The 13463-nt window shown below is 40.2% G+C and overlaps 1 protein-coding gene across 1 annotated transcript; it reads left to right on the forward strand.

The window, feature by feature from the left end:
- The first annotated feature begins 2097 nt into the window (after window positions 1–2097).
- LOC128019925 (ankyrin repeat domain-containing protein 50-like) lies at window positions 2098–13463 on the forward strand. Its single transcript, XM_052606289.1, has 5 exons — window positions 2098–2365; window positions 3043–3764; window positions 7416–7663; window positions 8544–12143; window positions 12394–13463. The coding sequence occupies exons 2-4, from the start codon at window positions 3295–3297 to the stop codon at window positions 12140–12142; spliced, it is 4317 nt and encodes a 1438-aa protein (XP_052462249.1). The 5' UTR covers window positions 2098–2365; window positions 3043–3294; the 3' UTR covers window position 12143; window positions 12394–13463.

Genomic DNA, 13463 nt, shown 5'->3' on the forward strand with positions numbered 1-13463 from the left:
GTTTTACCATTTTGAATTATAACTGCACCAAAATCTCATACTCTTTACAAACGCACCCCCTCGTGGACTACTACAATCACGATCTGAATAAACCAATCAATATGCTTTAAAACTTAGTTGCAATTTTTTTTTTCAAACATTTAGTGATTTGCGTTTGCAGAATAACATCACGCTTCATGTAACCAAACATCATCTACCACACACTGTACAAACCCAACGCGTCTGAGTGCGTGGATTCGACCACAGATGTGCCGTGGAGCGATACTGTGGACACGCGTGGATCTGTTGCCATGCTGACAAGAGACGAACAGGTTATTTGAATTGTACCGTTGTGTCGCGAAGGATTCAAAGCCTTCGGGTTCCCGCTGTCGATGAAGATGGGGCACCTGTAACCTGCTCTGAGTCTCCAGTTCCGGTCATTTAAACGGTATTTAGCAGGCTAGACACCTAGTATAGTGGTCAGATTTCTAAATCTTTTCCTTGCGCTCAACTGTTTCCTTATGTTGGATTTCTGTATCATTTATTTCACAAAACTTGATGTAACCTAATGGATAAAAATGGCCGAAAGAATGAAAGGATGACTGAAAGGTGATAGGTTCACCTGTATAGGTCAACTAGGTGTGTTTTTGCTCAAGATGCATAACCTCAAATTACTCCAGAGGGGACTGAACCTGTCACTTTGATCAAAGCTTCAGCTAATTGATTAATAGTCTGTAGCATAATAAATGCAATGCATTTTATTCCATAATATTGTTTTCTTTCATTTTTCTTCTTCTTCTTTAAAAAATACTTTTTAATGCAAGCCAAATGTATATGTATATATGAAACACAAAGCAATTCCTGACACAGCAAAAATGTAAAGAGGATAATAAAAAATTAAAACATTAAAACATGTGACAACTTGCCCCTATAAAACTTGCCTCGACCTGAACTTGCCTTGTCCTCTGAGCACAGTTCAACTTCTGTCTTCACATTTTAATCACCTTTTACATGTAAAAATAAAAATAAAAATAAAAAAAATAAAAATGAAATGCACAAATATGTTATGTATTCTCTTGATTTATATGAAGTTATATAAACTATGTTATAGTTTGTATACAAGAATTATATATTGCTGTTGATACTGTTTTGCATTTATTATATTTGCATCATGTAAACTGCCCATTTATTCTAATACAGAAGAAAACATAAGAGTGTCGTTTGTCACAACTGTAGGCAGGTGAGGGATAATAAATACAGTAACAGCTATATATATATATATATATATATATATATGTGTGTGTGTGTGTGTGTGTTTGTGTGTGTGTGTGTGTGTGTAAAATAAATAAATATCTTTCATGTTAATCTGTCATCAGCAGCAAAATCATAGTCTTTTTTGGAAATAAAATGACTGAAAATCAAAAGAAACATTTTTATATATTTAGAAGACTATAAAGCCAGCAAATATATTCAGGGCAATTAAGAAAAAAACTTTCATCCCTGTGTCACACGCACATGCTGACATAGTTTAAACACACATATATTACTTATCTACTTTTTATTCATCTGACTCATTTATCCAAGGTAACCCACAGTATAGTAATTACAAGGAGAGTCCCTCTGGAGCAATCTTGGGTTGGGCACTTCCCTCAAGGGCGCAATGGTTAGAGGATTCATGGATAATCCGTAACAATTTGATCCTGTGACCTCTAGGCAGACAGCCTGTATCTATAACCACTACCCTCCCACCCACCATATGTTGTTGATTAGTTGATTAGTTGTTGATTTAGACATGGTGTAAAAAATACACTGTCAGCACTGTATCTTTTGTAATGAGGTTACTGTTCACTGAAGGCACTTCTGTTTAGTTTTTTGGCTTCTAATAAATTGCACACATGTGAGGTATGTTTAGAACAACAATCTGGATTCTGTCCATGAGTTCTCGCTCTCTTTAGAGAATGTGCACTACAGACAAGGAAAGGAAGCAAGAAAGAGAAACACTATATGACATCATGCATCTGTGTTTAAACTTTGACCCCAAACCCTAACTCCTCCCTTACTCATGCTCTTTCTCTCTCTCTCTCTCTCTCTCTCTCTCTCTGTCTTCTAGTCAGCTATTTCACTTCATGCTCTGACATGTTAAGGAGCAGGAGGGGAGGAGATAAAGGACCAGAAAAACCGGTGAGCAGCTGGGAGACATGGAGAATATATGAAAGGAGGAGTAGATTTCAGTCTGGCCAGCAAAACCATAAGACCTGTGAGTAGGAAAAAATTGCATGAATGATGCAACAGAAAGACGTGAAGAGAGATTAATGTGTTTGAGGTGAGACTGAACACTGCCATGGAGAAAACATAAAGGAAAGACACGAAACAGCATATTTCAAAGGTAGGATTTTGTGTTGTCTTTCTCTTTCACTCTCTTGAACTATTTCTTTATTGCTTAGGACAGTTTAAGTTGAGGGCTGGGTCAGCATCTTGACTCACTTGCATTTCCGAGCTCTCGCATTCATCAGGGGACAGATACTTTCTACCCCTCTTTCTGTTTCTATTTCTCTCTCAACCTTTCCATCTCACATCTCATGGCAAAGCCAGAAAGGTTCCACGTGTTTGGAGCATATTGGCTAAATGCAGCATCATCAGATCGCATCAGCTTTACATTACAGTAGCCTAAGCCAAGAAATCATTCATAAAGTAAGTCATTCAGTAATTAATCTCTGTGATTAGTGCAAACACAGGGGTACAACAAAACATTATCTGCATCCTGACCAGTAATGCATAGCAACACTGGCACAACCAATACGTAAACGCAATCTGTTTAGCCAACCAATTTATTTTTGTATAAGCTTGTACTTTCCTTTTAAATTCTTCACTTCTATTTTATTTGAATTATTCCGGATTTTTTATATACTGAACTCTGAAGCACTTGTAGCTTCATTTTATTTATGAAAGTTATTGTTATGATTATGACTTGTATCTGCATATTAAACTGGTTTAGAGAAAGTTTTTAAACTTGGGCCGAATTACACCTTTCTCCTCATGCATTATGTTTGTTTTGTCTTACAGGGCTTCTGACTAGCAGCATGACTTGGACATACAGGATTGCAAAATACAACCACACCTGCAGCCAACAGTCATCTGAGGACACTCTCTCTGATTCTCCATTCCAGGAACCTTTCGCTAGCAAACATTTGCATACAACCCAAACTAACCCCACTACCCTTTCTGTGTTAACTGCAGTGCAAGCTGTTTAGAGAGATCCCAAGAGCCACCTGCTTTGCGTATTCTATTAGGGACTATGGAAGAGGATACATCCTCATGGTCCGTCCGTGTTCATCTCCTGAGGGCCAGATGAGGAGCATGTTACCTAGCTTGTTACAGGGCCGGCGGTTCAACTGCCGTGAATGGGCCCTCGAGAAACTACAAAGATGCCTAGAGGCACGAGACGCCACAAAGAGCGTGGAGGGAACGGCCCGTGTCTCTCCAGGGGTCCTAGTGACTGGGGGCCCAGGCACGGGTAAGACGGCCCTCCTCACAGAACTGGTTTGGCCCCAGTCGGAAGCATGCATAGGGGCAGGCTTGGCATCACGGTGTTTGGCCTGGCATTATTGCCAGCGAGAGGATGCAGGCAGTATTGAAGTATGGAGATTCGTATTGGGGCTGGTTGAACAGCTGAAGGAAAGTGCACTTCTAGGACAAAACTATGTGAAAGCGATAAGCAGTGCTGCAATTGCTGCTGTCCTGGAGCCCCTCCACTGCCAAAGAGAACCTGATAACACTTTTAAAAGGTTGGTGTATATATGTCACCGTTCATACTGTACATCACAATGCAATGAGTTTTAGAGTTTCCTTTTTTTTTAGATGGCATATTCCCTCTGAACGTTAGAAACATTATATTAATTTCAGGTTAGTTTCAATAACCTTAAGTATCAATGGAATATCCTGAGAAAAAATATTCAACACTGCCATTATATTACTTTTTAATTTTTAGTAACTATTTAGTCATTTATAAAAAAAAAAAAAAAAAAACATTTAATATCCTGTACAAAATATTACATTTTAATATAGATTTTCATATCTTAAAAATGCACAATTTCAGTACTTTTTAAAAACCACTTTTTTTCCTTTTTTCTGAATTTCTCAGATTTTTCTCTTGCTTTTGCTCTGCAACAAATCGCACACTGTTCAAGATCCCTTTGAACTCAATTCTATAGTATTTCAGGTTTGCTCTCCAAGCATTACTCCTATGAGAAATCCCAAATGTTACACAGCTAAGCCTTTGGTCTACCTTACACACTCCCTCTGTATTTCACTTTGTTTGTGCAAGGAAAATGACACTTCAGTGGGGCCTTTAAATGACTTGTTTTAACAGTGTCAGGCTCCAGAAAACTTTAGCATTTAACATGGAATTTTAAAGATCAAATAATCAATTATACTTTCAATTCATGATGTTTTGTGTAACAAATACAATGTCATTGCAGAAGACTCTTGTTTTGAATATAGTCCACACTGCTTTTTCTTAGCCTTTTTTAAAAATTAATGCGTTTCTGTGTAATATTTGGACAAGGAAGCCAGAGGGGAAAAAAAACATCATGTAATCAAGTAAACACACTTTCTTGCATTTTCTGGTTATTTATAGTAAGCTGATGCTTTAAATGTTTGTTGTCAATGTAAATGCACTTAGTGGCATCTTGCTTAAACAAGGTTTCTTTTAGTGTTTCCTACTAAACCCTCCCACTCCCTATATTCTTCTCTTCCATCATATTTTCTTTTGATACCCCTCGGAAAGACTTTGTCAAAAGCAGGAAAAGTGGCTATTGTTCTGCTTTTCTGCCACATATATTTATTCATTTATTCCTCTCATCACAATAATGAGGCCTATTCACAGTTATCACAATAGTCCAGTGTTCAGTGGAGATGGATGAAGCTATTAACAACCATCGGGGGAAAAAGGTGTTGAAAACAGAGAATTGTGCCACTAGTTTGTGTCCCTCTGTGAGGTTGCCATACTGACAACTTTCACTATTCGCTTTATCTTTCAGAGTTTGCTCTTACGTTAGTCCTTTCAGTTTTCCCTTACAGATCTGACGTACAGGCACACATTCCACATTTGCTTTACACATGCTGACAAACTGTTGTGATGTTTTTCTCTAGTCCTGGTGAGAGAATGTATTAAGGGTTAGTTCAGGGGTGAAATGCAAGTGTCAGTCCGTACTGTATTCAGCATGCTCTCTGATGTACATAGGCTATCATTAACACTGTTTATTTAAAAGACAAGCAATGATGAGGACAGTTTATTTTATCAGGACATGAACTTCTGTCATAAAGAAATAATTATGACTTGTTTGTCAGATTAAAGCTTTGTAGTCGAGGTATATTTTTATTAAACAGAAAATTCCATTAAGATGATTGTATTTTAAGTAGATTAAATCGCTATATGTTTTGCCAAGCAAAGTATAGCTACTGAAACCTATTCTCGGTTTAAGTTTGCACTTCATCTGATTTTGTCAGTGAAGACTTGCAAATGATTCCAGCTGAATCAATGGTTGGTTGTAAATCCTGTAACCTTCAGCTGCTTGACCATGACCAAACCCCTAAACCTTTCATCTTGTCCACTACTGAAGTATAAATAGTGTCAAATAACTCTTCTCTCAGGTTTGAGCTCCTAATTCCATTCTGTGTTTGACCATTACATGGCCATTCTTGGGGTTAAAGACAAGCCCATAGCTTGTCTTTGTAGAGTTAGGAATTAATTATCTATTTATTAGGTTGTTCGGCTCAAGCTGTGATCTGTGAGCATGTTAAAAGGGCATTAGCTCAACAAATTATGTGAGCCCACGTATTGGAGATAAGAAACCAATAAACATGACATGATTATATTTTTTATGGCGGGAGTATGAAACAGGAAGTTCAATTGACAAAATAAGGTTACTGCTGTTTAAAATGCTATGTTATTAAAGAATACAAGTGTTAATATTCAATATTGTCAGAATTTAAGTTATGACTCTAAATAGAATGCAACGTTTCCATTAGGGTAAAGTGTTTTTCTTTTTCAATTTATTTTCTCTGTGCGATTAAATAAAATCAGTAAAGAGTTTTTTAAAAAAAAGTTAATGGGCCAAATAAAGCAGTTAAAAAAAAAAAATATGTGAAAATTTGAAAAAAATAATGGGTACGACGGGTGAGACATTTGATTATGCAATATGGAATATATATTACAATTGTGTAATTTAAAACAAGACTTCGAGTCACTGATGATGAAAATAATAAATATATTTTAATTTATTGGAAAATAATAGTCTAAATGTGTTGTAAGTTTAAATAGGATCGTTGGGCAGCCATTTTTGGTGTGGCGTCCAGGGAGCATTTGGGGGTTTCGGTGCCTTGCTCACCTCAGTCGTGGTATTGAAGGTGAAAGAGAGCACGGGTCATTCACTGCCACCACCTACAATCCCTGCCGTTACCGAGACTCAGAACCTGCTAACTTTGGGTTATGAGTCTGAATCTCTAACCATTACTACATTCAAACAGATAGCCCTGTTCCAACCTCTTGCAATTGATTTAGGTATCAGGACCTTTTAGACAGTATCATGATGCTCAAACTAAGAGAGCACCTCCGTTATTTGGGAATTAAACCTATGAGTTGTTTATAGTTGCCTGCATATTAAACTGGGGTAAATGAAAGTGTATTAGCATAAATTAAATTACATTTTAGTGTTTGATTAAAAAGGCAATAATACAGTGAGTGAAGTGTGTCAGTGATAAGAGCAAAACAGATATGTGAATGTGAGTCTGATAAGGAAGCAGCACCTTCTCACTGTCTATTGATATGCCCTGGAAGCAACTGAAACCGTCACTGAGCTTCCATAACACTGAGTCACAGTGCCTCTGCAGCCACACCTCAAGTCAGAAGAAATGGCCAAAAGAAAGAAAGATCGAAGTATAAGACAGATTTAAAAAGCTGGGAGTTCATTGTATGGTTTTTAAAGGATGTTATATTTTATTCCAAATGAATCCCTCACATAACTGCATTCTGTGCAAAACAACGCTGCATTTACAGTATGCACTCATTTCCTTCACAGATAAGCTCTGTTTTAGTTCTGAACTGACTTTCATTCATATGTGATGACATGTCTTTCCTATTTCCAATTCTTAAAATGATTGAATTCCTAATTAGCTTGCTGTTGTTGAGAGAAATATGTCCCTCCTTCTCCTTCCTCTATTCTTCTGTCAAACTCCCAAACACCCCACCTCTCGCCCTGTCGTAAGTCTGATTAACTTACGATTTTTTAACAGCATCATACAGGTAAGACTGACTCAATTTAGAAGACTTATGTCTGTGTGGTTAAAAATAAAATTATGCCAGCAGTGGTCATTAGGGTATGCCTTTAGTTATTTATTATTATTTTAACCTCTTTCTCCTTCTCATTTTTCTTTAGGGCAGTATTAGAACCCCTCTTGTCTATTACACCACCAGCTCACAGTGTGTTTATTGTGGTTGATTCACTGGACTTTGGGTATTGTGGAGATAATGGAGTTGGAGAAAGCTCAATATCAGAATCTGCGGCCACTCAGAGTTCGACTATTGCAGAGCTCCTGCTGAAATACCTACAGCTCCTGCCCCCCTGGATCTTCCTGGTCTGCTCTGCACGCCGCCAAAACAAAGCCATTTGCAAGATGTTCTCAGGTACACTCTCAGCCTATTCACAAATCACTTCAAAAGCACAAAGAAATGTGAGATGGTTAGCTTTATTGGTTTCTTGAAGTGTTGTGCATTGTTCATCTTAGTTAAGACTATGTACAGGGACTTTATTTTGTGTTTAGAAACCCATTTAGTAACAAATTAATAATGGTATCCACACTTGTAAGGCCACCCAAACATTCAGTACTTACAAACATACAGCTTAACACTTTTTCTTTTCTTTTTGTCATTATATCAACATATTATGGCTTTGTAGTTTTTGTTTTATTACTAGATGAAATGAATTGGTCTTGTGAGATGAGGGTCCCACACACTCATTAGCTCTTGTGGATGGCTTCTGAAGTATAGCATTATGGTACTACAATTTATTGTGCACTAGTTGTGTGTATATTTCTGCCTTTAAAAACACATTTGAATGCAAGGTCCTTAACTTTGGCTTGGAAAGCCTCAAGGACAATCATGTTTTACCTTTGCCCATGAGATTTAAAGACTGGAAAGAAACAACTGCGCAGAGTGCTAAAAACATTTTTAAATTATTCCGACAAATGTTTTTGTTGTTAATTGGTATAGTAACTTATGTAGTAGTAGCAAAACATGTTTGGAATTACACAAATGTAAAAGGTACAATTAACTAGACTAGTCGTCGCTCATTTCCAAATCACTCCACCGGCCTCGCTCCGTTCCCACGGCTCTGGGCCCCACCCCACTCATCACACACAGTTTTTTTATTGCATTAGGCAATTTCATTATTAATTTTGTAGCCTTAAAAAACCCATTGTGATGTTTTAACAGTTGTTTGTCTTATTTTATCTAATTTTTTGGTGTAGACTGCTCTGATTTTATCTTCTTCCTTTTTACCCTGCAGGATTTAGGAGGTTGTGTCTGGATGACTTAAGAAAGCCTGCAACTGTACGAGATGTACAGCAATATATCCTGAGGAGGCTTGACCAGGACGGGGCTTTGAGAAGACAAATTAAACCAGACACGGCTGAAATGCTTAATCTTTTGCACATCAAAAGTGGTGGCTGTTTCTTGTTTCTAGAGCGAGTACTAGATGGTGTTGCACATGGTCTAGTAGGACTTAGAGAAATTCGTGACATTCCTGGCACACTGAATGGCCTTTACCTTTGGATTTGTCAGCGACTCTTTCCTCGAAGGCTGTTTGTCCATATTAGGCCTTTGCTGAATATTCTTTTGGCATCCCCACAACCACTAACAGCTGAGCAGCTCTACAGTATTGCCAGAAGCCGTGACTTCTACTTTGGGATTGGAGACTTCCAAGCACAGATGAGGGCTCTGGCATCTCTGTTTGTAGATGGGCCTGAGGGCAGTAAACTCCTCTTTCATAACAGCTTTGCAGAATGGTTAACTGATGTTAAATACTGCACACAGAAGTTTCTGTGTTGTGTGAAGGATGGTCACCTTTCTTTGGCCATGTCCCTCTCTCTTCGAGCTAGTAGTTTGAGTACAGAGGAGACTTGCCAGCTGGCCTACCACCTCCTCAACAGCGGAGTCCATGAAGGTGAACCAGTCCTCCTGGCACTGTGGTTGCTATGGACTGGAGTTCCAGCTCTTAATGGTGCCAAAAAAGACTGTTCTTCTAGTGATACACCTGTATTAGTTCAGCAAGATGTGCTACAACTCTTGATAAGAAGTGGAGTTTACCCTGCGAGCTGTTGCCCAGATGAAAGCTCCAGTGTCAGGATTCACTGTGTTGGAGGAAAAGGCAGGATAGTTCGGCGAGCATTACAGAGGGAAGACTCTGTGAGAGCACTTCTGGACAGTGGAATCAGTGTGAACCGTACAGACCCATCAGATGGACGGACTTTATTAGCCGCTGCAGCCCATGCTGGACTTATAGATGTAGCAGCATTGCTGTTATGCCATGGAGCAGACCCTTTACTAAACGACAACCAGGGACAGACTGCATTGACTCTTGCTGCCAGACAAGGCCATGTTGGTGTACTACAGTTGTTGTTGGAGTGGGTGCAAGAGCAAAGGAGCAAGAGTCCCACAGCACAAGCCCTGCTGGAGCAGGTGGACAGTGAGGGATGGACTGCTCTTCGCTCTGCTGCATGGGGTGGCCACAAGGAAGCTGTGCGTCTACTTCTGGAAGCAGGAGCAGAGATTCATGGATGTGATTCAAATGGCCGGACAGCTTTACGAGCAGCAGCATGGGGTGGACATGAGGAAATTCTGTTGACCCTCCTTGATCATAAGGCTGAAGTAGACCGCTCAGACAGTGATGGACGTACTCCACTAATAGCTGCAGCCTACATGGGTCACAAAGAGGCAGTAGAGATCCTTTTGAATGCTGGGGCTGATTTGAATCTTGCAGATGGGGATGGACGTACCACTTTGTCTGTTGCTGCATTGTGTGTGCCATCAGCAGCTGGAGGACGAATGCATGGAGAGGTTGTAAGCCTTCTGTTGGAGCGAGGTGCTGATCCAGAACATAAGGACCGAGATGGAATGACACCTTTACTACTAGCCTCTTATGAAGGGCATGAAGAAGTAGTTGAACTCCTCCTGGAAGCTGGAGCTGACGTAGATGAAAGTTCTGGATGTCATCCATCTGCTGTCACTCCTCTTCTTGCGGCTGCAGCTATGGGGCATGCTGGCACAGTTAACCATTTGCTGTTTTGGGGGGCAGCAGTGGATGGCATTGATGGAGAAGGCCGCACTGCTCTTTGCTTGGCTGCAGCAAAGGGTAGTGTTGAAGTTGTAAGAGCACTGCTGGACAGGGGTTTGGATGAGAATCACAAAGATGACCTGGGCTGGACTCCATTGCATGCTGCAGCTTGTGAAGGTCACAAAAGTGTGTGTGCAATATTGACAGAGCGAGGCAGCATGGCACATGTGGGTGAACTTGATGTAGAGGGTCGGAGCCCTCTAATTCTAGCAGCACAAGAAGGGCACTGCAGTATAGTCAGGCTACTTCTAGACCGTAAGTCACCCATCGATCATCGTGCATATGATGGCCACTCTGCACTCAGTGCGGCTGCTCTGCAGGGACATCAGGAAATTGTGGAGTTATTGATGCGTAGAGGGGCTGACACGGATGTCCGTGATGCTGAAGGAAGACCTCTTCTTTATTTGTTGGTCCTAGAGGGACGTTTAGACATGGCCACCCTACTCATAGAAAAAGGCAGTGTCCCATTGGAGTCAAAAGATGCAGAAGGGCGAACTGCACTCCATGTAGCAGCTTGGCAAGGAGACCTGGAAGGTATTGAACTATTGCTGAAATATGGAGCTGACCCAAATGCCAGAGATTTTGATGGTCGGCCTCCTTTGCACTCTGTGGCATGGAGAGGTCATGCAGCTGCTGGCAGGCTGCTCCTTAGGGCTAAAGGTCTTAATGTAGACCTGGCTTGCAAACAGCAGGTTGCCACAGCACTTAGTATTGCTGCTCAGGAGGGGCATGTTGAAATTGTGGCCATGCTCTTAGAGAAAGGTGCAGAACCAAACCATGTGGACCAATATGGTCGTAGCCCAGTTAAGGTAGCAGGAAAACGAGGTCATTTCACAATTGTGCAACTTTTGGAGAGCTATGGTGCAAAGCCCTTCTCAGGTCTTAAACCATTAACACCTAGTGATGCTCCCAACAATTCTTACTTTTCAGCCATTGTCAAGACCAAAGCGTCCATTAGTTCTGGAGAAGTGGGTGTTGATGGAATCCCAGCCACATCTTCTACATCTTCAGCCTCAGTTTCTGCCTCCTGTTCCCCAGCTTCTACTGCAGAGCGTTTCCATTCCATGCCTGCCTCACAGACTTCCTCCTCCACCTGCCACTCACTGGCCACAGATCAGACTGTGCCTGCTGACAGCGTAAATTTTATCCAGCAGATACAACAGCATTCACTTCCTCGTTGCCGCATTCGGCCATCCATTTTGCCTTTACCTGGCTCCAATCCTGCCAGTCTTCAGGGCAGAGATTCTAGGCACAATCAAATGTCTGTTCCCAAGGGCAGTCCCACAAATGAACAGTGTACATTTACAGAACTGCTGGATTCAGACAAACCCTTAAAAGGGCTTGGATCATCAGGGGATAGCAACATACTCTTAAAACCTAAAACTATCTACATCACAGAAGATGTGATGGAGAAGAACCTCAAAAAAGTTGCAGGAGTAGATACAAAGTGGAACTCCTTTATGACTTCCTTAGGGGTGATGCCAAACCAAGAGGGCCCAATTCGACAAACAAAAATTAGGGAATGCCCCCCTTCGGGGTACCCACATTTTCACTTCCAATCCTATGCACAAAAAGATGATTGGGGTGGAATTCAAATGACATCCATGTCTCCAACCATTGATCTTTCATCTATTTCTCCAAGTGCCTTACATGATGAGACTTTGTTTAACATGACAACTACTAACCCCCAGTTGAATCTCAAACAGGCAATTAAGCTGCAGTTTGAAGGGCCTACCAGTGCAGCACTTTACAAGAGGGAAACCCCTCTCTGAGGTGAGGCATTAAGTTTCTCAACAAAATAGAACATTTCATGTGTCTTGTAATTTGTCAGTTGTCTTGTAAAAGTAAAGTTAATTAGTTGAATTAAGACAGGTTTATTTATGTGAATGTCCGTAATACGTGTCTTGTCAGGCAGTTGTCAGATATGCCAGATGGAAGTGAACCACACTGTGCTTTCAGGAACAGTCTTTATGATTGTGACTTGGAATGTCTGGAATTCTAATGACAGCTTTGTCTGTTGTAGGCAAACCTGGACATTTAGGAGTTCAAGGAGGTAAGGGCTGTGTGGGTAATCACTGCACTGTGTGTGGGAGATGTTGAGAGTAGAGAAGGATGGCAAATGAGAGCATCATAAGACAGTGACCTCCACCTCTCTAACCCACTGACCCCAAAGCACAAAAGAAGACGGAAAGACATAGGGAGTCTAAAGGAACCTGAGTTCAAAGGCTCAAGCTAGCCTTTTGTATTGTACATTCCAGAGCTTTTCCTCCTCATCCCGTCACAATGGAGAGCAGCTGGCACTCTCTCATTCTCTGTCATACAATCACAGGAAAATATTTTTACACTGAGAGGGACACTTATGGATATTTGCTCTGCTTGTGTTGTGCATTTGCCTAAGTCAACATATACATACCCCAGGGGTTTTTGTGCACATAACTCTGCACAATTTTTTTTATAGACATATAAGAGCTAATAATAATTATCTTTGAAACTGGAGTGCATCTGCATTAACAATATTATTTTTGGGTGATCTGCTGTACATTGTTCAGACTCTTTGATTTACACACAGACTTGGGCTTGCTGGGAGAAAAAAAAAAAGAAGGGCTTTTTCAAAGCGCCACTGTCACTTAGTGGCTTTATTTGCCAGATATGTGTTAATGACTTGTAGGAGTCGTCAGCAATGTTTGTCTTTTAAAGATGTGCTACATTTGACATACTTTTTGTTTCAGGATATAGATTTGTCCAAAGTTGCTACTCCTTATACCTTGAGTTTTTTTAAATTATACATTCTGTGATTGTCAGCAGTGAATCTGTTGACCTATCAACAGGGCAAATTAATATTTTAAAGCTTCTTTCCAATTGAATTACAGAAAGACATGGGGAAAATAAAGTGAGAAGTTACTGTTCTACAAGCAGATAGAGGGATTTGAAGACATGATCTCCTATACATGCTCATTGGTCAATAAAACCTTAAAAGAGTTGCAAAAGTTTACAGTGATGTGATTTTTATACTTTACAATAGTTAATTTATAATGGTTATATTGTTTTGTATGTTAAAATTTATTAAAGTGCACTAATTAAAACTGTATATTA

The sequence above is a fragment of the Carassius gibelio genome, chromosome A9 (assembly GCF_023724105.1).
Source record: "Carassius gibelio isolate Cgi1373 ecotype wild population from Czech Republic chromosome A9, carGib1.2-hapl.c, whole genome shotgun sequence".
NCBI lineage: Eukaryota > Metazoa > Chordata > Actinopteri > Cypriniformes > Cyprinidae > Carassius > Carassius gibelio.

Excerpts from the sequence above, each read along its gene's own strand:
- LOC128019925 (XM_052606289.1), top strand. The coding sequence starts at position 3,295 with ATGGTCCGTCCGTGTTCATCTCCTGAGGGCCAGATGAGGAGCATGTTA. Across the intron at positions 3,765-7,415 it reads CCTGATAACACTTTTAAAAG|GGCAGTATTAGAACCCCTCT; the intron begins GTTGGTGTATAT and ends ATTTTTCTTTAG. Across the intron at positions 7,664-8,543 it reads CATTTGCAAGATGTTCTCAG|GATTTAGGAGGTTGTGTCTG; the intron begins GTACACTCTCAG and ends TTTACCCTGCAG.